This window comes from Anopheles coustani, chromosome 2, assembly GCF_943734705.1.
Source record: "Anopheles coustani chromosome 2, idAnoCousDA_361_x.2, whole genome shotgun sequence".
NCBI classification, from domain to species: domain Eukaryota; kingdom Metazoa; phylum Arthropoda; class Insecta; order Diptera; family Culicidae; genus Anopheles; species Anopheles coustani.
The window spans coordinates 31,017,834-31,043,102 of NC_071289.1; the positions used below are offsets into that span (position 1 = coordinate 31,017,834).

The window sequence follows — 25,269 nt, forward strand, 5'->3', positions numbered from 1 at the left end:
TCACTGCTACACTTGGATTGCTTTCTCCCACTTCGAACAAATTTCGTCACACATTCTTTTTCCCGAAAAGTGTGAAACGCACGCCGTTCGAGTAATCCGGGTCGCACCGTCTCGCTACCCGCTACTCCCGACCGTTGCCCTCCGACTCGTCCGGCATCTTCCAGATGACCTTTTCACGTAGTGTTTGAGGATGGCCCTGTGCATCCGTCTCCACCCGCATCACCACCGTGTCCAGCCGGATCGGTTTGGTCTTCACGAAGCGGTCCTCGTTCTCGGTGGCATTCCGGGTGGCGTTGGTGGTGAACCGATTCTCCGTGCTGACCGTCTCGAGTGCGGTCCCGTTCCGTGGCACCGGCGCCACCTGTGTGATCTTCTTGCTGATGGTGATGGTTTCGTTTTTAACGTTGTTCGAATTGGCCACCCGCTCGATCTTGATCTCCTCCATCGCGTACAGGGGAGTTTCCGCTAGCAGAGTCCCTTGTTGCTGCTGTTGTTGCTGTTCCTGCTGCCGTTGCATCTGCTTCTGGTTGTGGTTCGTTTCCACGCGCTTATCGTCGACGGCATCGTTGTCGAAGGTGTTCATGAGAAAGTCGCTGATTTCGAGGAAAAACTTCGCCGGCAAATTGTTCCCATTGACCTGCAGCATCGAAGCACTTCCTTCCGGAAGTGGTAGCTCCTGTGCGGTCTCACTTTCACCCGGCCCTTGCTGCTGGGCCGTTGGGTGTTTCTCGTCCTCCTGCTCGTCCTCCTCCACCTCATCCTCCAATGGATGGTTCAGGTTAGCACCGTCAACCTTGCCAGCGGAAGTATCGTGCACCGCCGGAAGCCCAAACAGTTGCAGCACCGAGTTGCGCACCAGCTGAGCCATGTCCGATTGCTGGAAGCGCACCAGCTGCGACTCTGGAATGCGCAGCTGAAAGTTCTTGATGTTCAGCCGTATGTTCGTTTCACCGTTCACCTGTCGCTGGTCATAGACGACTTCCTCCGAGGGCTCACTTTCGTCCCGATCGCCGCCATCGAGGTCGAGGCCGGGCAGGCGTACGACATCACTTTCTCGTTTCACTTTTCTTTCGGTTCCGTATGGGTTTCGTTCGCGCTGAGGGGATCCCCGTGCAGGTGGGATTAGATGCAAAACAACCGTCGCCATCACCACCAACACTACCGCGATCAGCACAGGACTTTGCAACCGGAATAGTGACATTTCGCAATCGGAACCGATCCTCGACGGTGTTAGCAACTAAACTGTCTCGAAAGGTTTACTTGAACAATCGATCCAGAACGATCGATCCAGTGATCATACGCGCGCTGGACGACAACAACGGGGCGATCCTCACACTACGACGGCACTTCGACGGATGATTGACTCGATCGTCAGCCCAAACCATTGAACGGTTACGAGCGTACAAGGAGCATTGTGTTGCTTCGTTGTCGCGCTCGTCTCGAAGATCACGACGACTACGAAGACGTTTGGGGCGAGCCTCAAGCATGCTAACAATATTCGGGGCCCTCGAAACTTGCGCACACCTTGCGACGGCACGATGTGGATCGATTTCGTTTAAGATCGGAAGGAAACGCAAATGTGCACGTTTTCCCTAACCACGTTGGATAGACTTGCGCTGGATTTTTTTTCTTAATTTAATGCAGAAGAATTAGTTATCGTCCAAATGAAATTACCTAAGGAAATTGAAGAGAATATGTTTTTAAACCTTCCCTCAACACTATTTAAGTTACCACCGATCTTCGAAGATCTTCTCGTGAAATATTCAAATATATTTCGTGCCCTAAGTGCCATTAAAGTGTACAGCACTGTATTTTGGAACCGATCGATCCATTTGGATGCCATTTCATATTGGGGGACCATACCAAACACGGGAGAAACGGCTCGCGACGCGATCAGTCCGCGACAAAACGAAAACAGCAAGAGGAATAGCTAGAGGGAATGCACACAAAGAAATACGACCGATACGGCAGCGGGCCCCAAAACAGGTGACTCAAATGACGTGCAACACGCGAACCCGCTCGCAGAAGGTAATTGGCAAGGCGGATAATCAGCGATCTAAGGCGCCGTCATGGAGCAGTAGGATGGATGGCAAGAGGATGGTTGTGTCTTCCTTATTGAGCGTGCTCTCGTTGCGAATTGATTGAGCCGTTAAGTTATGATAATTAATAGGCCGTATGATTGATCTTCGCGGTCAATTGTCCATTTGAATCGATATTTTTACAAATTCGGTAAAAAGAAACGGTCCCAAAAATGGAATTCAAATTATTTGGTTTCAAGATATAGTAAGTGAACATGAACACTTTACAGTTTGTATCAAAAATGATACAGTTCTATAAATGAAATAATTTTTAAATTTTTAAAATAAAAAAAACTAATTTTTTGCACCTTCTGCATCACATGCTCGACGAAGGGTACCGTAATTTTTTAAACTTTCCGGTCACTGTTTCATTATAACACTAATTCAGGAAGCAAATTATAACTTAACCTTCACCCAGCAATAAGCAAGAGTAGGAGTTGAAAATTATTCCTAATGCATTTGAATTCGCAACGCAGTAAATAATAACTTCGAACGCATGAAGGTATGCAACACACATGTGTGGATGTCTTGTCGCACTCACATGCATATGCATCTACCATATGGTAGATTTTTCTGCAATCATCAAATAATAGACTAGATTTGGTAATTGATAATTCGGTTATTATTTTAACGCAATAATTCACTGCACAACACTCAATAATAATTAAGACAAATCTACTCTAATTACACCCCCCCAAGGGGTGAGAAATTCCACTCACCAAATCGGCGAGCATATCTTCTCACTGTCCGATCACACTATCGCGGATCGATGAGCCTCACCATTTTGATCATCTCACGGTTTTTGAAATTCGCCGTCATCTCCTCGAATCGAAACCCCAAAAAAGAAAAAAAACGAAAGAGTCACTTGACCCAATTCTTCCCCTCTTCCTTGAGGAGGTTACTGGACCAAGATTTTTTGTTTATCGTTTGTTGACAAGGAAAGGAGGGGCTGCTCGTTTTGGGAAACAGGTTTTTATCGTCAACAACTGACCCTCGAGGACGGATGGTTGGTAATAGTATGTACAAACAAAAACAACGATTCAGAAACGAATTTTGGTTGAATTGATTGAATTTTTAAAAGTAAATTTAGAAAAAACTTTACTATAAATAAAAAAAAAATGGACATTATTGTAAGAATCTTAACATATACACATTTTTATTGTAAAATAATTTTACGTCAAAAATGGTTAACTATGTATGAATCATATGAACGATGGTAGTAAACAAATCGGTTTTATTGAGCTATTTCTTCTTTTTACTTTTTTATGAGTATTACATACACTTCAGCACACCTCTCTTCGTACCCTTAAAGTTCCCTCCCTTTTCCCTGTCATTAGTTTTCGTTAACATTAGAGTACTTCTTCTCCTGATCCTCTTATCACAACTGCTTCCAAGATCGCTTCACTGAAGACGTACGGTGCGTTTCAGCAACGGTCTCAGCATGCTGGCCACCCGCACCTTGTATCTGTAATGATTGAGAAACCGTACGATGCCGGTTTGATTAGATAAATGGCTTTTCGGGTGTGGATTGTTGGTGCCATTGGAGATGAGCTATACTTATTACTTTCGCTTGTGCTTGCGCTTCTTCTTTCCGGAATGCTCCTGCGGCGCGACATGCTGAGACTCGGCTACCTCGCGGCTATCTTCGTGCGAGTCGTCAAAGTCATGCCGCCCCGGTGCCTTCTCCACCTTGGTGATGAGCAGCGGGATCGCTGGCTTTGCCCCAGGTTCGGCTCCAGGGCCAAGGCGGAACGGGATTTCTCCGCGTCGAGTGTTGAACAGGAAGTTAAGTCCCTGTCCAAGCAGACTGGCCGGTAGGGTTTCGAATGCGAAGTCACTGGAGAGACCTGTGGCCGCCGGTGCCAATGCTGGAGCCGCGGGGGTGGTGGTGGTGGTGGTTGACGTCGTGGATGAGGACGATGAGGACGTGGACGACGAGGACGTTGAACTGCTCGTCCCAGTAGTGCTGGATTCTGAACCTCCGGTGTAAAGCTCATCGGACGTATCGTCCTCCAAGTCACCACCTCCAGCAGCGAGCTGCGAGGCAAACAGCTCCAGGAGGGTCGCTCCGGCCAGTGAGGCGGACGAGGGAATCTCCGGCGCAGGCAACGCCAGCAGGACCCCATCTACGGATAGATGTACGTTGGCCGTTCCATTCTGACGCTGATCGAACACCACATCGTAGTCGTTGTCCTCGTAGCTATCGGCGTAGTCACTATCGTCTCCGAGGAAGCTGGACACGGGCAGGGCGTTGGTTCCGACCACCAATGCCAATAGCGCTAAAAGCACTGGACACAAGAGAACCACTCTATTACACATGGCTGCCGATTGGGGCGAACACTTGTTAAAACTTGATCACAAAACAGAACACCGATGCCGTCGGACGCGATCCGTTCGCGATGCTGCACCTCGCGATGTCTGGAGTGAAGTGAAGGTTCTAGCCGGGTTCGACCGCCTCGGTAGTCCGGGCGGATTCCACAAATTGGTCGTCCCGTTCTCCCGGAGGCTGCTCCGGCAGACAACAAAATCTTGGTTTTCTCTTGCAAAGAAGCATTTCGCGGGAAACGGAAATGGGGAAAGCCGAGGGGATGTTCTTGTTTACGGCTATATACAACAGATTCATGTTGGCTGCTTATGTACAGTAGTGGACAATATTATTCACTGCTTGAGGAAAGAGTGGCACATGATCAAAAATGGTTGCCATCTATTTATATGTCTAGAAAATATAATTTGACTAGGTGAACACGAGAAAAGATCCAATAAATGTACTCTTGCTGTTTACTAAACAAACATATACAGTATCTACATAGCTTAAGTGATCGATAGAGATCACTCCATATACAGAAAAGGGTTCGCAAAAATTCAAATTCAGAAAATATTACACCGCAATGCTAGAGACCCAAATATTTTGGCAAAAGACTTTAGTGGAGTTTAGTGATATCATTTTTTTAAGTATACCTCAGTAGGGAAAGTATAGGAAATTTTTCAAGGCGATGAATTTAACGATACGTGGTCAGGCTCTAGTAGTCTGTAAGATCATCCAGTAAGTATGCTCTGCTAAAACCTCAGACATAAGCTTCAAAGATCCTTATAAAAGAAATAAAAATTCAGCTAAGGTCTAACTGCGTTACACACTGTAGGCCTGTTTGGAAAGTATAGGAAATTTTTCAAGGCGATGAATTTAACGATACGTGGTCAGGCTCTAGTAGTCTGTAAGATCATCCAGTAAGTATGCTCTGCTAAAACCTCAGACATAAGCTTCAAAGATCCTTATAAAAGAAATAAAAATTCAGCAAAGGTCTAACTCCGTTACACACTGTAGGCCTGTTTATGGCCATTGCCTGAAACTTTCACGACCCGTTCTACCCAGCATTTGACGGGCTATCTCCGGACGCCGAATGTTCGAGGGATTGGCGTACTGCCCACTGCTGGACACGGTCCCAAGTCCCCCATCCCAACGGGTCAGCAGTAGTGGAGGGGCAAGGGAACCGGAAAACCGATCTCCATGGCCGAGAGAAAGCATGATCGCGATCAGGAGCGGGAGAACGATCGAACGGAGAAGAGAACGGAATCCTCCGGCATCCGAACAGGTTACCGATGGGCTCTAGAAAGAAGATCTGTTCCTGAGGAATCTACCTCCCGCCTCTTCCCCGACACCCCTTTCTCCCTGTGGGGACCCTTGCACATCCCACGGGGTCAACGAAACTAACCGTTTTTTGCTGCTTTTTTTCAACTCCTTTCCAACCGTCTTACTTTATCGCTCTCTCTCTCCCTTTCTTCGAGTGTTTATTTTGCTCATCGTGAAAGCTCGCGGCCATCCGCTTTCCCCCGCGGTTTGCCCTCTTCCCTGGCCTTCGCGTCTTCCACGACTGGCCAATGTTGATCTATCATTTGTTTGGGTCTGGACACGGACACGGGATCAAGTGTTTTTGTTTGTGTGTTTTTCCGTATATCTTCCCATCGGATAATTGACACGGTTCGAGCATAGATATGCTAACAGCAGCGGACATAGGTCGCCCGATCCGCCGGAAGTTAACCTGGAATGCCGATGTTCCGTAGCTCCGCAAAGGAAGCAAGCAGTAACCCAACCTTTGATAGCTTGATATTTCGAGTCGGACGGGAAACGTCGAAAGCTGGGATCCGACGGAATAGAGATGGGTTTAAGCACTATTTAAATGATTTAAAAAAATCCCCCCCGGAAGCGCTGTCACGTTCGAACCGTTCGACGCCTCGGGGTGAACGAGGAACGGTACTTTCTTAGGGTTTTTTTTTCACTCTGTGTGTTTGTGTGCTTCTAGCAGTCTATTTGCCGAAGAGAAAGACGATTTCTATTCGTTTCCAGTGGCTTCTAATGATGACATAAAACCTGACACTACAATTGGCCACGCTGGTACAACAAATTGTCAGTAAAACAAACAGAGTTGGGGTTTTCTGAGTTCTTCCACAGGAAGAATACAAAATGCATTCCAAAATCAACGCAATCAAAAAATATTTGCAACTTTGAGGGCGATCCTTCCGACTTTCCAACTGAGGAACCAGAAGAAAAACCCCATCAAAGTGGACCAACTTAAACTTGAAATATTAAAGTGTCTATAGTCCAACTTCTGGCCCCGCCTGCGTATCAAATGCGACATGTGCTCGATAACGACATTCACCGGAAAGTAGGTCGAGGAATATAACGGAATCGCGGACAGCTTGCCGATCGGTCGGTAGATGTTAACCTTTCCTTTTCTCAGTGTTGTTTTTTTTCAGTCATTGCCTTTTTTCTTCCTAAAAAATTTCCTTCACTCTGTCCGCGGTGTATATCTCTGCCAATGTTTCTTTCTCAACTTTTAAAGAACTCTTTCTTCCTTTTCACTAACATCTGAAGAACGCCTCTCATCTCCTGCCTTGGTGGCACTGCACTCCAACTATCCCGTTGGGGCCGGTTTTGATTGCTTGTGACCTGGAACACAAATGATCGTTGCCTCAGTGAAAGTATCCCGCGATCAAATCGCTTCAGCATCATTGCAACACTGGCGTATCAACGAATTCTAATTCTGGCCGGGATGCGTACGGCATTCAATTCGAGGTGGAGTAATCAAATCGGTCAAAAAATACTCTTCCAATCAAATTCCTAGGAATTTGAAGCGTTTATAAAAACCCGTCTGCTTGGATCATTTGATTATGACAATCTTCCGTCTTCGTTTTTTACTACATCATTCAACCATCCTGGAAAGAAGTGGCACGAGCAGTATCTCTCTTTCTCTCTCTATCTCTAGGGAGATCACTAGATTTGTCCAGATTTACTTCGGTCCAGTTTCCTTGGGGAAAGTTTCCTATGTTCAGTCAGATTTATGACACATCACACGACGTTCGGGTTGTAGTAGTATGGCTTTTATTTGGCACGATGGCATCAATAAATAGTACTCAGAGTTTAAGCACGAGCAGATTCGAGTGTGGGGCACGGGACAAAATTGTCCCTTGAAGAGATCTTAACCTAGTCGCTAGAGTAACGTCGGCGGACAGTTACGGTCGCACAAACTGGCACACACCGTAGCTGTCCCGCTTCCGGTCCGGACCGCACTGCTCCTGGGCACCGAGCAACCGCAGCTCGTCCCATCCATCGCCGTCCGGCCGCTGTCGCTGTTCCGCCAAGTCTTCGTAGGGGTCACCGCCGACGGTTCCGTTGTCGTTGCTGCCATCGCCTTCGTCCGGTTGGAGCTGGAGCTGCTTCATGTCGACATCGGGGCGCAACGGTGCGTACTCTAGGCTGTCGAAGGAGGAAGGAAGGTGAGAATGGTTGGCCAGACCTTGGGCGCTACCCTCGTCACCGGTGCTGGTGCGGTGGGGTGCTCGGTTGCCGTGGGTTGGCGGTTCGGTGTCCTCACGGGCACCGTTGGCATTGCGAGGCGCCGGGCGCAGCGGAAGCAGGATCGAAGGCAGTTCGGCCAGCAGCACTGTGGGCAGCTGCCGGTGTTGGGCCCCATCACCGGGAAGGTTGGTTGGGTTTGGTTGTTGGTGGTAGTGGTTAGTGGCACTACTAGCGGCTACTACCAGGGTGTTAGTGTTAGCAAACTCGGGCTCGTCCGCCGTCCCGCGGAGAGCCCGTCCCGAGGTGACGTCGCTCGACGACCGCGCATAGTTACCTGAGGTGACGCTAGGGAAGCGTACCCGACCACTCGACCGTGCCTCGGACGGTTCCACGCTGAAGCGGAAAGATTGCTGCTGCTGCTGGTGCGGTTCCGAGTCGTGGCCTGCTTCGTCGACACTGCGCGCACTGCTCGACAGGTCCACCTTGTACGGCGTGCGTCCCTCGATGAACTCTTCCGCGACGAGCTGGCCCGACCGCTGGTTGCTCTCATCCAGCACGATCACTTCCGGTGTCACCAGACCCTGGGAGGCCTTCTTCTTCGGTGCCCCAGCGTACTGGGCCTTGTTGTTCTTACGCTTTCCGTTCGACTTGCGCGTCTCATGGTGATGGTGATGATGATGGTAGGCGTCCTTCTTCTGCGCGGAACGGGTCAGCAAGTCCAACAGCGACGCACCAGATGACGATCCGGACGGGACGACCACGATGACGAAGTTCTCCAAATCGGCCCGAATGTTGTACTTGCCCTCCTGACGCTGATCGAATGTGATCGTTTTGCGTGGTGGCTTCGTGACCGGTGAGGCGGCGGCTGATGCACCACTCGTCGATGCCACACTCGTCGATGCCACACTGGACGTTGTCACCTCCGTCGTTGTTGTGGATGGTTCCGTTGAGGTGGTCGTACTAGGTTCCACCTCTGAAGAGGCTTTCACCGTAGTGGACTCACTCAGTTGTTCATCGGCAGCCATAAGCAGTTTCACGGGAACAGTGACCAGCTTCTGGTCCGTCGGCACGGTGGGGCTCTCCACCGCCACCGGTTTCGTAGTCTCAACCTCCGCAACGGTGACCACGTTCGTCACCTCATCCTTTCGCACCGTCGGTCCGGCTAGCACGACACTGGCCAACGCCACAAGCACCACGACGTGCGTTAATCGTAGCATCGTCGTATTCAATTCTGATGTCCCAACTTCACGCTGGAATCGATCGTTTCCGTGTTCGTTGCGGGATGGTTCCTTTCTGGTTCAAGTTCAACGAGCGACTGCCCCACGGAGCGGTCGTACTTATCTACGACCAGGTTCGCGAGCATCCTCACCAAGCACCATGGCCATTCGGGAGAGCGCCATTGTGTGAGGGAGACGGGGAGCTAACCGCTCCAAGACGTTCGATCGCAATTGCCCACTATATGCTTCCGCGGAGAGTGGATCGCGCGAGAGGATCATCTGGTGTTTGAAGAAACCAACAAAACATCTTCACGCAAAACGAATCAACCAAAGAAGGGTTACTACTAGCAAATAGAGAAAGAGAGTTCTTCGTTTTGTGAGAAATCGGAAGATGCGCGGCAAGCATTCGCGATCGTACGGAGGAAATCTCGTCGATCGTCGGTGTTCAATATGTATCTGCTTTTTCCTTATTTGTTTGTTTTTCTCAAATAACAACTAAACCGAAACATGGTGTAAACAAACAAATACGCGACCGCGGAATTGAGTTGTGGAGGCCATGGCCGAAAGTCAGGGTCAAGGAAGTAATTGTTAATAAACAGTGTAATTATGCTTTTAAAAAATAAGAAATGTTCAGTGAATCAAAATAAAATATTCATAGCGCACTTTACTGATAAAATACTTAACAATACATATTAAAAAATACAGTAGAATACACGATAAGAATATGTTGAAGCAGATCTTTGGAAAAATTAATATATAAACCTTACAGTATGGTTTAGGTACTTTATCCCTGACAAAGTGATCATGGCACTGGCAGAGAAAAAGATAATGCGCCTGATCCAATTTCATTCGAAAAATCACAGGAATCATAAGAAATCTTCCAGTGCAGTGCACGTGAATGCAAATTTACCATTAACATAACACTTTCGCGCCAGCTTCCTGTTGCGCCCGATTGAAGTGAAACCTTCTGCTCGGCTTTCACGTGCTGCTAACGGTAGTGAGCGTTAAGAAACTTTGTTCAGGACTGCCCGGGTGATGCCCGGCCCTGCAACACGTTCGTTGCATCGTTGAACGGGATTTTGCACAATCATCCTCTAGAACATAACGGCATCGCTGGGTGGTGACGTACTTTGCCGGCCAAACTGGTTCGCGACACGGCGGCGGCGACGGCGCAGTGGAGGAAGCAGCGGCTTCTGGGAAAGAAAGTTGCCACTCGCAACGCTGGAGAAAGGGATTCTGACGAATGATCAACTTTAGGCACAGTGTAAATTAAACGCAGACATAGTGTTATGTAAAAATAAATTTAAAAACGTAAAGTAAACCCACACTAGTTAATATTTTTAGGTAGATCACGTTCTTGTTAACCACCATCAGTAACACTAAAAAGTTTCACCATTCCACGAATATTTACATTTGATCAACATTGAGATGTGCGAACCGTTTCACCTTTCAAGGGTTTAAAACATATGAAGTTCCGGCCTTGATAGCAGATTTCGCCAGACTCTCTGCCATCTAGCCTTGTTTTGATTAGCAATGCTAATGCCCATCGAACCCCTATTGGAGGACAGTTTTATTAACTGCTCCTTAATTGACTCACTAATGGCGTTTCGTGCGTTTTCGGAAGAAACCCAAATTTAAACAGACTTTTCGCAAGTCTCAATTAATTTAAACTCAATTTCCTTTATTGATTTGATTTAAAACTGGACAACTGGAACATAGATCGTACGGAACACTCAATTGTTATGTTTCTTTAGTACAACATTAACGAAACGCTGGATCGGTACTGGAATCGAGCTTGGTTTGGAAACGAACGACCTTGGAACGGTCGAACTAAGCCACATAAAACCTAAACGAGTACTAGTTGTTTTGGTAGCAATTGGGATGTTGTTTACCGGAAGCAGCAGCATCGGTATCAGATGTTTTATCGTCAAAAAAAAAACCTAAACGTGCCTGTCCTACGTAGTAAGTCTGTGTTTTGAAGAAGTTTTGGTGATTATTAGTCGCACTTATATACGTATAAATATCCTTACTGCAATGTTTTAGCGTCTGTCGTGTGGCTGTATATACTGAGTACTAGCTATACATTTAGATTTTGATTTGATTTTTCCTTGACAGCTATATTAAATCAATCGACACCAATTCCTGACTTGTTTCCATTTTACCATTCCTTCGCCCTCCATTGTTGCGCGTCTGCATATTCCAACGTTTCCAAACTCTTCACTTCCAGCGCATCATTTAGAATTCGTGCTCTTAAACTAGTGTGTTAAGGGAAACTAATCGTTGTCGTTAAACAGCTCGGATAATAAATATTCTAATTATGAAGCGTTTGTGTAGCCTTTCGTGTAGCCGACGGTGAACTAAGTTAAAAATTAATCGAGCCTTTTGGCAAACGAGACATAACACATTGTATGGCACTCGTGTAAAGTAGAATGAGTAAATGGGTGGAGTAGTGAAGTGTGCGAATGTACGCAATCCTAAATTGTAATTTTGGTGACTATTTTCGTGCAGTTAATCTTTCTTTTCCTATCGGAGGATCGAAAATTACTTGCTCACATGTGATGCTTGTTTAATAATTTTGAATTTCCGAAGCTGAGTTTTCAACCAAACCAAAAAAGCCAACATATTTGTCCGCCTGTTAGCTTTGTGTGTTACACGTTATTGTCCTTGTTTTGCCCCTGTTTGCCCTGGGGCACACTGTTAACATGTGTGCAACAAGTTAGGGTGTTCGCTTCAGTTCAACCGTTTACTAGTGCGACTCCGAACGCGCCCTATGTTTTCAGTTGTGATGCTGCACACAATAATTCAGCGAATTCTACGTTCGAATGTGGTGGTGGTGGTGGTGGTGGGCGGTTGTAAAAATGCAAAAGGCGCGATCATGCAAAAAACTCTGTACAAATATATGTCCACTGGCATAAAATTACGTAAATATCTGGGGTCAGCATCACTTACATCGACGTAAACATATTCAAATATCTTTTCTCCTTTTTGCCCCACATCCCAACCAGACGGCCATAGTGTAATACAATTGGTTATTAGTTTGGAACCGGACCCGTGCCTGACTGTCTTCGTCTGTGTGGATCCATTTATACCAGCCCGTACGAGATCAAACACGTTCACTTTCATAGCATATGTATTTTCTTACACAGGAAATATATACATTATTAATGCCTCTAAGAATGTGAGCCAAAGTTAGTTAATAAGGAAGAGTTAATCAATAAAAATACGAAAGACGAAACACCTACGCGCACGCTGGGGAAATGGAACGCTAGCATAATACGAACGAGTGCGTTCTGTGGTTTCCCCAGGCGACATCTTTGGATAAACGGATGCCCTACTATCGGAAGGTCAAGTAGAAACACATGCTTGGAGTAAATGTGCAAATTCGTTTGCTTTGAGACGTACCAGTCCGGGGAGGGTGAGTTCGTGTGATGTGACGAGAATGCGGCAGGTGAAGCTTAGATTGTGTGTAAACAATATTTTAAAAAGGAAGAGAGTAGCACTTGTTTATCATTAGTTGTGGTAGACATAGATTTCTAAATTGAAATTGATTAATACCTGCAAAGAGCTATCAGCGCATCTTTTAAGAAGCCGACATTAGCAGACTAGGAACCGGGATTCGATCGGATTTGTTTATCTTCCCTTACCGAACGCTTCCTTTGCAATCGATATGGTTTTACGTATGCTTCACAATTCTTCATGCTAGTTATTTTGGTTTCGCTATAACTTCCTATGAAACCTGGAAGTACGAGAGGTGTTACAGGCGGAGCTTCGTATTCAAGACTGCTCCATAGTTGAAGATCGCTAGAAACTGTAGCTGATCAATGGTGGCATTTTATCATGTATGCAATCAGAATCAGTAGTGATATAAATAGGTAGAGTATAGTTGGGCACCTTGACGCGACGCTGTTCGAGAAGTGTGTTTTGCGAAAGCATTATTAGCATAATTCAAGCAAAGTTGCTGTCCTTCCATTAGTTACAACACAACTTGAATCACAATGCACAGGAAAATCCGAACCGAAAACGCAAGTTAGAGGTAGAAAAATGCATGCAAATGTAGAGAGAACAATTGGCAGCGATAGTCAACGCGTGTACACACATACATGATTGTATGATCCTCGGTTTTTTCCCCAGGGATTAAAGACAAGGATCTAAGAGAGCGCTTGTCCTGCTGCCGATGCGGTAGATGAGTGTGTGTCCGTCGGTTGATAGGCTGTTGGCTGACAAATTGACGTTACTTTTGGTTGGTTTGTCGTTCTGCTCCTCCTCCTCCTCCCCGCCGCACAAACTAGACAGCACACAGAAGCGGATCCTACTCTTTGGATTCGCTACGTTTCGATACCAGGAAGCATCGTCGGTTGAAGTGTTTGCACATTTCCTGAACCTGGCAATGGAAAGGAGGAAAAATGAAAAGGCTCACTCCACTGTCCCGAACGCCGATGCTTTGGGTTGCTCGGAAGCTTTACACTTACCACCCCGGTTCCGTAGTGCCAGTGAGCAAGGGAAGAACCGATCACCAGCATGTAGAGCAGTGGCCTTTCGAGAAGCGGCATAGTGAGACTTAAAACTATAGCACAGCAAAGCACACCCGTTAACCAGTTGAATGTTTCCGCGATGGTGTTAGACATTTGCGACACAATCAACCGACACTGGGGAGAATAAAAAAAAAGAAGGGGAATTGGTTAGCCAATGATTGTTTGCGAAACCCTTGGGAGAGAAACAAATCAGTTATACTTACACTAATGTTGCTAAAAATGGTTCCCGTCATGATATAGACGGCACGGGGGTCACGATTCATGATGTCACTCGGTGAAACAAACACCCACAGCAGGCAAACGAACATAAAAGAACCGTACGTGAACAGGGGGCGCATCGCTTCCTTCATGGTGCGCATCTTTCCGGTGCGATCCTTGTACGATCGGTACATATTGTACACTACCACCGGAAGGTTGGACATGGCGCTCACGTGCAAGCTCAGCTCCATCAGCTGGCCGGCCGAAATGCCCCATGGGAGTGCCACTTTCCACAGCTGGTACCCGAACTTCCACGTGGCCAAATACATCAGCACCGAGCCCTGGAAGAATAAATAACAAGCGGTTGTAGAAGTATTATCTGGCGACATAAATGTGGCATGCCAATTTAATTTCTACTTACCCACATCCCTAGATCGTACCCCCATGGCAAGTACAGCACACCGGTATTGTACTTTTCCCAGTGCGATAGGTAAAAGTTGAAGAAGATAGTCCACATGATGTAGTACATGCGTATCGGCGGCACGGACGTTGGTCCACGTCCAAAAATACTGTACAGGCAGGCCGGTATGAAAAAGGCAGAATAGGAATCGAGCCCATGATCAAACAGCTCCCCGAGCGGGCCAGACAGTTTGATTCTTCGCGCCTGCTTCCCGTCGATACCGTCGAGCGTGTAGGCGAGGAAGATGTTTACCGCCGCCAGCGCCCAGAACCAGTTCGGCACCGGGGTCGTATCCTCCAGTTCCGTGCTGGCCCAGAAACCCCAGTCATACCAGGAGAGCATCACAAAGTTGGCGACGGTAAAGAGGAACCCGGCGAACGTCATCAGATTCGGTGCGATCCATTTTGGGAAATACTAACAACGAAAGTAATGCAGGTGTTTAATAGATGGCATAATTCGATTTCCTACGGCTAAATTTGTTACGGCTATCGGTTTTGCGTTCGATACTGGCCGGAATGGGGAAACTTTTCTAACGTAAAACGAAACGACAAAGGAAGGAAGAATCTTATCAGCTTCGAATGGTGTGAAGGTAGCCACTGGGAGAAGAGTAAGGGTTTTAGGTGTATGATGCAATCATATTTTTTCTATTTTTTCGGGGAAAAGGAAATGGAGAGTTTGGGTATTTTTTGTGTGTGGCAATTGTACGGGTGGCGGGAAACGATAAGACAAGACAGCCATGCCGGACATACCGAATCAATGATAAGAAACTATATAGATTTCACGGGAAGGTCTCGGCCCCAAACGACCCATCGTCGTAACAGTCGCAATTGAACTTAAATTTATGGAGCGTAATAAACCGGAAACCATTTTCAATGCTTACCTCTACGAGCCAATTCCAAAACGGATGCATAATGTAAATACTGAGTGGCGATGTATCCTTAGCATTGTACTGAAATAAAAAGTAAAAACAAATTAAATGGTTGCGTTAAAATGTATAACGTTATCTTCCCATTACTTCTTTCAAATACACCATTACCCTTCGAATAATTGAGATGGTTACAATGTTATGCGTTTTAGTTTGAAACATAATACCACCTCCTTTAACATTTGGCGCAAAGGTTCTTCTTCGCCAGGAATAATAGAACATAAGCAATTGAAAATGTTCACTAAAAATAGACGGCAGAAAACATAGAAATACATTTCGTGCAAGGACGACGTTTGGTCGATATATCGTGCACAAGGATCCTGTGACGCGTGTCCTGCAGATTGCCTGTGTTATTACGCTTGGTACAACAAATACTTTGTACGATTTCGTGCTTGTTCGTTCGGAAGGGTAATAATAAATTTGGTTCAAACATTCGGTCTAACAGTGGCAGAAAGCTAGGAATTAAGGTGTTCTTATATAACATTCAATTAACTGTTACCTTATAATTATCGAACCCGGCTAGATGTTCCTTGGTAAGGTACCCGTCGTCACCCATGGTTGGCTAGCACGCACGGATATTGCCTCGGAAAGGGGTTAATTAGTAAATCGTGCTGGTTAATCTACACCCCTTTTCGCTTCGTTCCAAATGCCCGGCACTGGGCTACTAGGACCTTGATTTAGCTCGGTGCTCGTCTGTGTGAAAAACTACCGACAATGCCTAGTAGCTGCTCTCTAATCCACCATTTGGTTTGACTATGCCGACGGATCTGCTTTCCGTTAGCTTCGAGACTAAACTGCCCCCGGGCGCCGAAGGAACACAAACGCGGAGCACCGAACGTTTTACCGGCTGAAAGCGCACCTCTTCCACACAACAGCACACCCGATAAGCACACGCGCTTGCAAATACCCTTCTTCTCACCACCTTCGTGCGGCTTTTCCGATACACATTTCAGGCCGCTGCTTCGCCGGCGCGGATCGGGTGCCCAGTCGATGGGAACGAAACACGGCCGATGCTCTGTGGAGCTACGCAGTGCAATATGTACCGGAGGAAACCATGCAGCATGCAAAATTCTTCGATTTTTTCCAATGCTTCGAACTGCCTCGCCGAATCACACCTTTTCCGCGGTTCCTCGGCGTTTGCGATTCCATTCTTTGACAGTATTTGACAGCGATAGAAGTTTTGACAATTTGCCCTAAATGTCAAATAAAACGAATTTTTTTAATCGGATTTTTAATTAATTTATGCGTAGTTGTTTGCACTTTCGTGCTATTTTAACGTTAAGAAATTAATTCAATTTTGTTCAGTGGTATGCTTTACTCTAAGTTAAGAAATTAAAAGGTTAAGTATTTTTCTTTAATCCCGCCACCGCATATTGCCCGCCGATTGTGAGCCGGTTTATTTACAAAGAAACGTCAAAACAAAAACAACGTGTTTTCGTTTCTCACAAGTGTAAAATGTGCACAGACCGGTTGCGCTGCTAGAAGTGTAGAAAACTAGCTAAATTGTGTTGATATATTCGTTCTTTTGATAAATCTTTCCTACACAAAATGGTCAAGTCAATAGTTTTAACTCCAAAGGCGTCCAAGAAAGAGTTGAGCCTGGAAGCTTGTCTGAATCGGTTCCGCAAGCACACCAAGCGACCAGAGGTTTTCCTAAAGTAAGTAATACCCGATAAGTAATGATAAACGTGGTCTGGCCAGAGATGTTTAACATTATAACTCATCTGGTTTACATCTTTCTTCATCAGATTACAAACGCAACTATCAAACGATCTTAAGTCACTGCTCAAAACGGTGTACGATCATGGGACAAAAACAGGATTCAACAAAAGCAACGATGCACCATACCTGGACGAGTTGGTCACCGAGCAGATGGACGAGGAACAGATCTGGCAACAGCTTGAGCTCAAGAACGAGTACTTCGTCGACCAGGACCTGAAGAAAACTTCGGAAATTCTGTCGAAAAAGGAAAAGGCCCTGCAGCTTAACTTCAGCACCGAAACTAAATCCGACTATGGCTCGGATGAGGATCGGTCTGCAGATGAGGAAGAAGATTCGGCAGGTGAAAATGGAATCGAACAGGAGTCAGGAAAAAAGAAAATGAATGGAGTATCATCGAAGAAAACGAAAAAGGTGGAAAAGTCGAAAAAGTCGAAAAAGGGAAAAAAGGAGAAAAAGTCAAAAGCTAAGGGTTCGATCGTTGATGATCGGTTCTTCAGGCTGGATGATATGGCCAAGTTTTTGGATGAAGAAGATGAACGCGAACGGCGTCGACAACATGGATTGGGCGAAAAGAATCCACTGATCGAGATCGACTATTTCGACGAGCATGCGGCTGAAGTATGTACACATTTTCTTCTGCGTTTTCCCCAATACAACCTAATACATTTGCATTTCCACAGGATGATGATGATGAAGATGCGGCTGCAATGAAATATTCGGACTTTTTCGATGATGACGATGATGAAGAGGACGACGAAGACGACGAGGATGGTGAGAACGAAGAAGAAGAAGATGATTATGGCAGCGAAGGTATCGAAGACGAAGAGGACGATGAAGCGAGTGAAGCAGGAATGAATCAGGAAGATGATGAAGAAGAAAGTGATATGGAGCAAGATGAAGATACTACCGAAAATGTCGCTGAAGAGGAAGAACTATCCGATGAGGCGGCGGTAGAGCGCAACCGAAAACTGCGTTATGACATCTACAAAAGCCAAGGGGGTATACCGTTGGAAGAGAAAGAAAAACCCAAGAAGGTTACGTTTGAACAACCGGAATCAAGTGACAGTGAGGACGATAAAGCCGATAAATCAAACGGACCAAAATCCTCGTTCGAGCTTCGCCAGGAAAAATTGGATGAAAAAATTTCCAAAATGGAACAGAAACTGCTGAAGGAAAAGCCTTGGCAGTTGAAGGGTGAAATTTCTGCCGAAACTCGCCCTCAAAACTCCCTGCTCGAGGAGATACTGCAGTTTGAAAACACGTCGCGCCCGGTGCCCATCATCTCCGAGGAGACGACCATGAAGTTGGAGGATATCATAAAGCAGCGGATAAAAAATAAGGCGTTTGATGATGTGGAGCGCAAAGTGCGACCACCGGATAACCCGCGCGAGTACCGCAAGCAGTTGGTGTTGGATGGAGAGAAGAGCAAGGAATCGCTTGCGCAAGTGTACGAGCAGGACTATCTGAAGCAGTTGGAACAGGCAAACCCGGATGCAGCCGGTAGGTGTATCATAAACGTTTTGTAATATGCGCATTTTTATTTTTTTTTTCCTAACGCTTCTTACCACATGTTTCGTAGATCAACCAGAAGAAGAACCGAAGGAGCATAAGGAGATTCGGAGGATGATGAAAACACTTTTGGCACAGCTCGATGCCCTGTCCAACTTCCACTACACGCCACGACCGGCCGTACCGGAGCTAAAGATTCTAACTAACACACCAGCTATCAGCATGGAAGAAGTGGCACCGGTGGCGGCGAGCGATGCCACCCTGTTGGCACCCGAAGAGGTCCACAGGCGTCCGAAAGGTGATGTCATGTCGAAGGAAGAACGTACCAAGACGAAACAAAATCGCGAACGGCGGTTGAAAAAACGTTTCCAGAAGGAAAAGTTCCGGCGCGAGGCCGAGCAGGAACAAAAGCAGCTGGCAAAGGCCGACAGCAGCAGCTCGAAGCAAAACCGTACCCTACAGACGTCGCTGCTGAAAAAGGTGACGCAAGCGAAGAACGTACAACAGATGACGGAGACCACGGGTCCAGCGAAAACTTCCACTGCTTTCTTCTCCCAGCTGCAGGATGAAGTACGCACGCATGTGAAAGAGAAAGCGCAGGGTAACGATAAAAAGAAGAAACAAAAGGCAGACAATTTGCAAGCTGCCAGCTTGAAACTATAATGGAGATACTTTAAATGCAGGAAACAAAAATACAAGTTTGGAAAGTACGAACATTGTAGCGGTTATCATTGATGATTAGAAATCTCACAGAAAGTTTATAGTAAACACCAGTAGTATTTATTAACTGTCTTATCACGCTTACATACTCGAACCCTTTAATACGTTCTGCTTACTCATGCTTTAAAGAACACTTTAGATATCCGCCTGCATTTGAGTATCGGTAAGAACGATTTTCTCACCCGGTTTGAACGCTGGCATTCCGAGGTAAGGACAAGTTGCACAACGGAATGCATCTCCCAGGTAACACTGCAGTAGAAAGGAAATAAATAGGAACGAGTTTTCCACGAAGTAAATTGTAAACACTTACGCTTCCACAGGACGATTTAGGTGATGGATCCGTAATAGCTTTTCCTTTCGCTTCCGCGTCCAGTTCTTCCGCAAGCCCGCATGAACAATCTTTGCATGCCTTTCTTTTGCCCGTCGTTCCACAAACTTTAAACAATGGGAAGAAAATGTATACGTTCACGTATCAACTATTCCACCCGAAATATGCACTTCATGCTGTGACTCACCTCTGAGGGATTCTTCCGTTGGTTTGGCTTTATCTTCCTCATCCAGGAGTTCTTCATCGTCGATGCGCTCCTCCTCCTCATCGGCGTCCAACTTCCATACCGCGGCGACCTTCGATTTGCTAGCGAAAGAAAGCTTCGCAGCTGATCCCACTTCGTAGCTCGGTTTCTCGGCCACATACACTACCGTCAGAGGGAGGGGGGAGGAGAAAAACCATCAGAAATTGTGGTTTTGCGATAACAGCAGCTACCCGGTGTACATTCCCCGATGAGATCGTTTACCTTTGTTGTCCGATGCAGTGATGTTGATAAATCCAGCAAGCAGCAGATTAGAACGTGCCAATTCGGCGTTCGCCGTCGTATCATCCTTGAACACCGCTTTACCCTTGGGTTTGAGTAGCTTCACTAGGTGTGTGATGAGCGTGGAATTACCGGTGGAAACGTTGGCTAAGATTACATCGAATTGGGACCCTCCGTATTCCGCTGCGCAAACAAAGTCAAACAGAGATGTTAGTTGTGCGTACTGCGAGCGATTCTTCCAGAACTTACCGAGTTGCAGACGTTCCACATTTTCCACATTAACCTTTACCTTAGGAATGGACTTAATGTCGTTGACTTCCTTTTCAATTTCGCCACCCACCGCTCCACTCCACAGGTAGAGAACGTGATTATTTTCCTGCACGAAATTCATGTTTACCAAGAACGTCCTTCTTCGATGAGTTTGCTTGTTCAACTAAACACCAATGACAGATGGATGCCGACGTTTGGTTACGTCAAACTGACAGCTTCGTTCACGTGCGGCAAATTTTCACTCCACGATCAATATCAAAACAGTGTGCAGTCGGGGGTTTTCACGAGTCGGACGATGAACTAAGAATCACGGTTCAAGTGTAGTTTCCTTGATTTTCGAGTTTAATCCCCCCAAAAGATGCTCCCAGCGGGTTGCCCAGTGTAAAGTGATGCATAAATTTCTCGCAAACGGTCGGTTATGGGGCGAACTAGTACGCAACGCCGGTTCCAACCGACCTCCGTTTGCCTTTTGCACTCGGCTGGTACGTTACCGAGGGAAGGATGGTGTTGTTTTGATTGTGTAATCAATCGATTCGGAAGCAGTGTGTGATGTGACGAGATTACCTTGAAAACGGTGTGCTATTCTTGGTTAAACGGTGTTTTTTTCTTATGTCTGTCCTCAGCACGGCAATGGCAACCCCTCTGCGGTTCATGTGTCCTCCATCAACATCAGGAACCTGCACCGGGGAAGTAATGACGATTCGTCGCAGTATAACGGCGGTGGGTCACCTAAAGTTGCTACGATGCAACGGCCGGTTGCGGTACCGCTTGCCGTTCCACTGCCCGGCGTATCCTCGGGAGTGGACGCAAAGGCGCTTGTTGGGGAAATTAGCAAATCAGTCGGACTAGCAGCCGGAAGCATAGCAAAAATCAATCCGGTTCCTTTGATTGGCGATGAATCGAAGGAGCCGGTGGTTGCCTCGGTGACCTCGCTGCCCGGATTCAAACGCTTGATACACCACTACCTGATGCTGTCGAAGATTCGTCTAACGTGTAGGTATCATGCGGCACAGTTCCCTATTTGCTTTGATAAAAAATAGATGATATCATTTTACTTGTTGCAGCCCTCGTGGTCTTAACAACAATGGCCGGATATGCGATGGCTCCGGGATCATTCGAGTTGGGGACATTCTTGCTTTGCTCTGTCGGAACAACGCTCGTCTCGGGTGCAGCCAATTCGATCAACCAGGTCATTGAAACATCATTCGATGCACAAATGGCCCGAACGCGGAACCGTGTGCTTGTGAAGGGATATTTATCGTAAGTTTTCAGTTGATGTTTCGGCTTCTTACGTCTACATGGAATTTGATTATTTTCATTTCTTTTTAGTCGATTGCATGCGGTGGGCTTTGCCCTTGGTGCCAGTACGGTCGGGTGCAGCATGCTGTACTTCGGTGTAAATGAAATGACGGCACTCCTGGGCGCTGCCAATTTGATTCTTTATACCAGCATCTATACGCCGATGAAACGATACAGTATTCTGAACACGTGGGTAGGGTCGGTTGTCGGTGCGATACCTCCCCTGATGGGATGGGCGGCTTGCACGGGTGGAGACCTCGGAGCTGGCGCATGGATTCTTGCCGGTTTGCTCTACTGCTGGCAGTTTCCTCACTTCAATGCTCTGTCCTGGAACATTCGACCAGAGTACTTGAAGGCCGGGTACAAAATGATGGCCAACTCGCATCCGGCTCTTTGCACTCGTGTGTCCCTTCGGCATACCGGATTCATCGCGGGCCTATCGTGCCTAGCTCCCGTGCTAGACGTGACGAACGTTTGGTTTGCCCTGGAGACACTGCCATTGAACGCGTACTTCGCTTATCTGGCTTGGGATTTCCATCAGAAGGCCGACAGTAAAAGTTCCCGTAAGCTGTTCCGCTTTTCGCTACTACATTTACCCCTGCTGATGGGTTTGTTCCTACTGAACAAAAAGAACTGGCTATTCGGCGAGGATAAGAGTGAACAGATTGAGCTAACCAGCGCAGGAGCAAACGCAAGCATCAGCGAAGTGTTTGTGAGCGGCCGGGAAGCGAAGGAAAATGAGGGCCAGTACCTTGTACCAAATATCGTAGCTGAAATTGGGGCTTCACCTGCCCCGGGTAGCATTAAAGCGATTGAAGATAATCTTCTATCGAACGTGGCCACGGTTCTACCAACGGCAAGTAAACAAAAGTTATGAAGTGGGTTTACGTTACGTAACGGCAAGGTATCTGTACAAACAAAATAGATCGATAAAGTGATATAGAAGGATGTTAAATAAATTAAGTCCCTCGACGAAAAGAAATGAGTTGTTTTCTTTCGATGGTGCATAGTATAATGTAATTATATTGAATTTAAATACAGTTTAAATCACAGTCATCCACGCGAGTACACGGTTTACGCTACTGTTGTTGCTTTTTCTAATTTCCATTGACATGATGCTTTCACCGGTTTAAGCGTTTACACCTGCGGTTTACAAGCCAACAGCCAAACGTCAAAATATTCGCCAGGAAAATAGAAGCGAGTCGTGGATGTGTACTTTTTTGTAGAAACTATTTAGATCAATTTTAGTGCTCAGGATCGCCCGCCGATCATCGCGTTTTGTGTGGCTCTGCAGCAACCGAAACTGCCGATAAAGATTTGTTGTGCGCAGCGGAGCAGCAGCGTGAATTTGTGTACAGAAAGTCAACAGAAGCAACACCACAGCCATGGCCGATCCGCTGAGTTTACTGCGGCAGTACAACATCAACAAGAAGGAAATTATCGAACGCGATGGCCAAATCATATTTGGCGAGTTTAGCTGGCCAAAGAACGTGAAGACCAACTATTTGAAATACGGGTTAGTACGGTTGGCGACGGCTGCGAGTCAGCGCCTTGTTCGTGGGTCGGAGGCTAAACTTCCACGGTGTGTTTGTTTACAGTTCCGGCAAGAAGGGTGCACCGAAGGAGTACTACACATTGGAGTGTTTGTTGTACATTCTCAAGAATGTGGGTCTTCAGCACTCGGTGTACGTTCGACAGGCGGCCGCCGAGGACATACCGGCCGTCAATCGTCCCGATCGAAAGGAATTGTTGCAATATCTCAATGGCGAAACGAACACCTGCGCCAGCATCGACAAGAGCGCTCCGCTGGAGATTCCGACGCAGATCAAGCGTCCGGCGGAGTCGGATGGGTTGGACAGTCTGGCGAAAAAGGCACGCTACGAGGACACCCAAGTGCAGAAGGTGAAGGAGCAACTGGCCGCTCGGTTGGATGTAAATAAGAAGGAAGCTTCGGTCAACATAGATAACATAAAGTGAGTATACCGTTAGTAGCGTTGATGGTAGGGTAGTTGATGATTTATAATATGCGTTTCTTTAAGATCTCTTTCGGACACGATGTCTGTGGAAAAGATTGCCGCAATCAAAGCCAAACGTTTGGCAAACAAAAAGGTCACGATCAAACGCACAGATAACGACGATGCCATGGGTGTGGGACCGGATTTGCGGGCTATTTTGGATTTTGATGTAGACTCGACGAAGGACATCATTAGCCGGGAGCGGCAATGGCGTACGCGAACTACCATCCTACAGAGCAACGGAAAAATATTCGCCAAAAATATCTTCGCCATACTGCAGAGTATTAAGAACCGCGAGGAAGGTCGAGGACGTCCACAAGCACCGCCGGTCAAGCTGCCAGAACCACCGCGTGTCATCCGACCGCAACCCCAACCGACCCAGTACAATCGATACGATCAGGAACGGTTCAATCGGCAAAAGGAAGAAACGGAAGGCTTCAAGATCGATACCATGGGTACCTACCACGGTATGTCGCTGAAGCTCGTGACGCAGGGATCGGCCGGTCAGAACAAGGCCGCCCAGCAGAACAGCCTAAACAACAATAGCAGCAACAGTAACAACAACCTTTCGGGCAATCTTCCTCCCGGTCGACCGAAGGAACTCATCTCAACGGCACAGGCCAGGCTGTTGGCGCAAAATACGCCAAACAAGCGGACGTCCCGTACACCCATCATTATCATACCGGCCGCAACGACCAGCTTGATCACGATGTACAACGCAAGAGATGTGCTGCAAGAGTTAAAGTACGCTATACGGAAAAAAGAAAGGTTGTGTTGGGTAGGGATTATTTTTTAAATTTCCCCCAATTTTTTAGGTTCGTCACAACTGAGGAAAAGAAGCGATCCGGTGGTGCGCGTGATAATGAGGTGCTGATTCAGCGCCAGAAAGCCGGTAACCTAACCGTACCCTATCGGGTGATCGATAACCCTACGAAGCTGACGGCGCACGATTGGAACCGTGTGGTGGCTGTCTTTGTCATGGGACCGGCTTGGCAGTTCAAGGGTTGGCCATGGGATGGAAATCCCGTAGAAATATTTTCAAAGAGTAAGCACACCAGACGCACAATTGATATTAATTGATGGAGTATACTAATGCGCCATTTGGCCTCTTTTCTTGCTTATACTTGCCAGTTGCCGCGTTCCACTTACGGTACGACGATCTCAAGCTGGACGCAAACGTGGCCAAATGGGCCGTGACGGTGTTAAACATTTCGCGAACAAAACGCCATCTGGACAAGGCCTGTCTGATGGCATTCTGGGAAAAGTTGGACCTCTACATGACCAAGTACAAACCGGAGCTTCGATTCTAGGCGGGTCACCGGAGTATAGTACCAACTGGTTACATGGTGATTAGACCTGCTCATCTTTTTTTTACGTCTTCATTTCTTCCACCTCTACGATCGTACCGATCCGAACGGAAAGCGGTGATTTCACAGAATAACATAATAAAAAGGTTAGGCAATCTTTTAATAGATTATTCTATGCCGCGTACGGCGATGCGTACCTTACACCAGAAAGAATTCTACATTATGGCCCTCGTGTGTATCTATTAGAAAGTTACAAAATTCAATAAACGATCTTTTTAAGTACAACACCTACCCGGAAACGGAATGAACTCTTGGCGTCAGAGAAGAGCAACTGCGAATACTATGGACATAAACATGACAAATACGGTGCGAAAAACCAATTTCGCCACCAGCAACCAAAACACGATTCTG

The 25,269-nt window shown here is 46.8% G+C and overlaps 6 protein-coding genes across 7 annotated transcripts; 3 read left to right on the plus strand and 3 right to left on the minus strand.

Moving 5' to 3' along the window:
* Window positions 1-7,586: 7,586 nt before the first annotated feature.
* Window positions 7,587-9,089, minus strand: LOC131263435 (uncharacterized). The gene has a single exon (XM_058265636.1). The coding sequence runs from the start codon at window positions 9,087-9,089 to the stop codon at window positions 7,587-7,589; it is 1,503 nt and encodes a 500-aa protein (XP_058121619.1).
* A 1,669-nt stretch (window positions 9,090-10,758) lies between these two features.
* On the minus strand, window positions 10,759-16,337 carry LOC131266764 (ethanolaminephosphotransferase 1). 2 transcript variants are annotated; one of them, XM_058269391.1, is made up of 6 exons: window positions 16,064-16,337; window positions 15,160-15,228; window positions 14,241-14,693; window positions 13,825-14,160; window positions 13,559-13,735; window positions 10,759-13,470 (listed from the first exon to the last, which is right to left on the minus strand). In XM_058269391.1, exons 2-6 carry the CDS (start codon window positions 15,187-15,189, stop codon window positions 13,399-13,401), a joined length of 1,068 nt encoding a protein of 355 aa, XP_058125374.1. In that variant the 5' UTR covers window positions 15,190-15,228; window positions 16,064-16,337; the 3' UTR covers window positions 10,759-13,398. The 2 variants fall into 2 exon arrangements, with proteins under 2 accessions (XP_058125374.1, XP_058125373.1); XM_058269390.1 differs by having other exon boundaries at window positions 15,704-16,337.
* Window positions 16,338-16,650: 313 nt separating this feature from the next.
* LOC131266812 (U3 small nucleolar ribonucleoprotein protein MPP10) lies at window positions 16,651-19,174 on the plus strand. The gene is made up of 4 exons (XM_058269458.1): window positions 16,651-16,862; window positions 16,953-17,544; window positions 17,607-18,426; window positions 18,506-19,174. The coding sequence occupies exons 1-4, from the start codon at window positions 16,753-16,755 to the stop codon at window positions 19,096-19,098; spliced, it is 2,115 nt and encodes a 704-aa protein (XP_058125441.1). The 5' UTR covers window positions 16,651-16,752; the 3' UTR covers window positions 19,099-19,174.
* Window positions 19,175-19,198: 24 nt separating this feature from the next.
* LOC131263471 (anamorsin homolog) lies at window positions 19,199-20,387 on the minus strand. Its single transcript, XM_058265671.1, has 5 exons — window positions 20,217-20,387; window positions 19,950-20,150; window positions 19,671-19,850; window positions 19,466-19,590; window positions 19,199-19,404 (listed from the first exon to the last, which is right to left on the minus strand). Exons 1-5 carry the CDS (start codon window positions 20,356-20,358, stop codon window positions 19,291-19,293), a joined length of 762 nt encoding a protein of 253 aa, XP_058121654.1. The 5' UTR covers window positions 20,359-20,387; the 3' UTR covers window positions 19,199-19,290.
* Window positions 20,388-20,496: 109 nt separating this feature from the next.
* LOC131262760 (protoheme IX farnesyltransferase, mitochondrial) lies at window positions 20,497-22,501 on the plus strand. The gene is made up of 4 exons (XM_058264830.1): window positions 20,497-20,719; window positions 20,861-21,230; window positions 21,302-21,497; window positions 21,567-22,501. Exons 1-4 carry the CDS (start codon window positions 20,627-20,629, stop codon window positions 22,411-22,413), a joined length of 1,506 nt encoding a protein of 501 aa, XP_058120813.1. The 5' UTR covers window positions 20,497-20,626; the 3' UTR covers window positions 22,414-22,501.
* A 228-nt stretch (window positions 22,502-22,729) lies between these two features.
* Window positions 22,730-25,145, plus strand: LOC131262718 (parafibromin). Its single transcript, XM_058264779.1, has 5 exons — window positions 22,730-23,052; window positions 23,135-23,509; window positions 23,576-24,295; window positions 24,367-24,596; window positions 24,683-25,145. Exons 1-5 carry the CDS (start codon window positions 22,922-22,924, stop codon window positions 24,859-24,861), a joined length of 1,635 nt encoding a protein of 544 aa, XP_058120762.1. The 5' UTR covers window positions 22,730-22,921; the 3' UTR covers window positions 24,862-25,145.
* The last annotated feature ends 124 nt before the right edge of the window (window positions 25,146-25,269 follow it).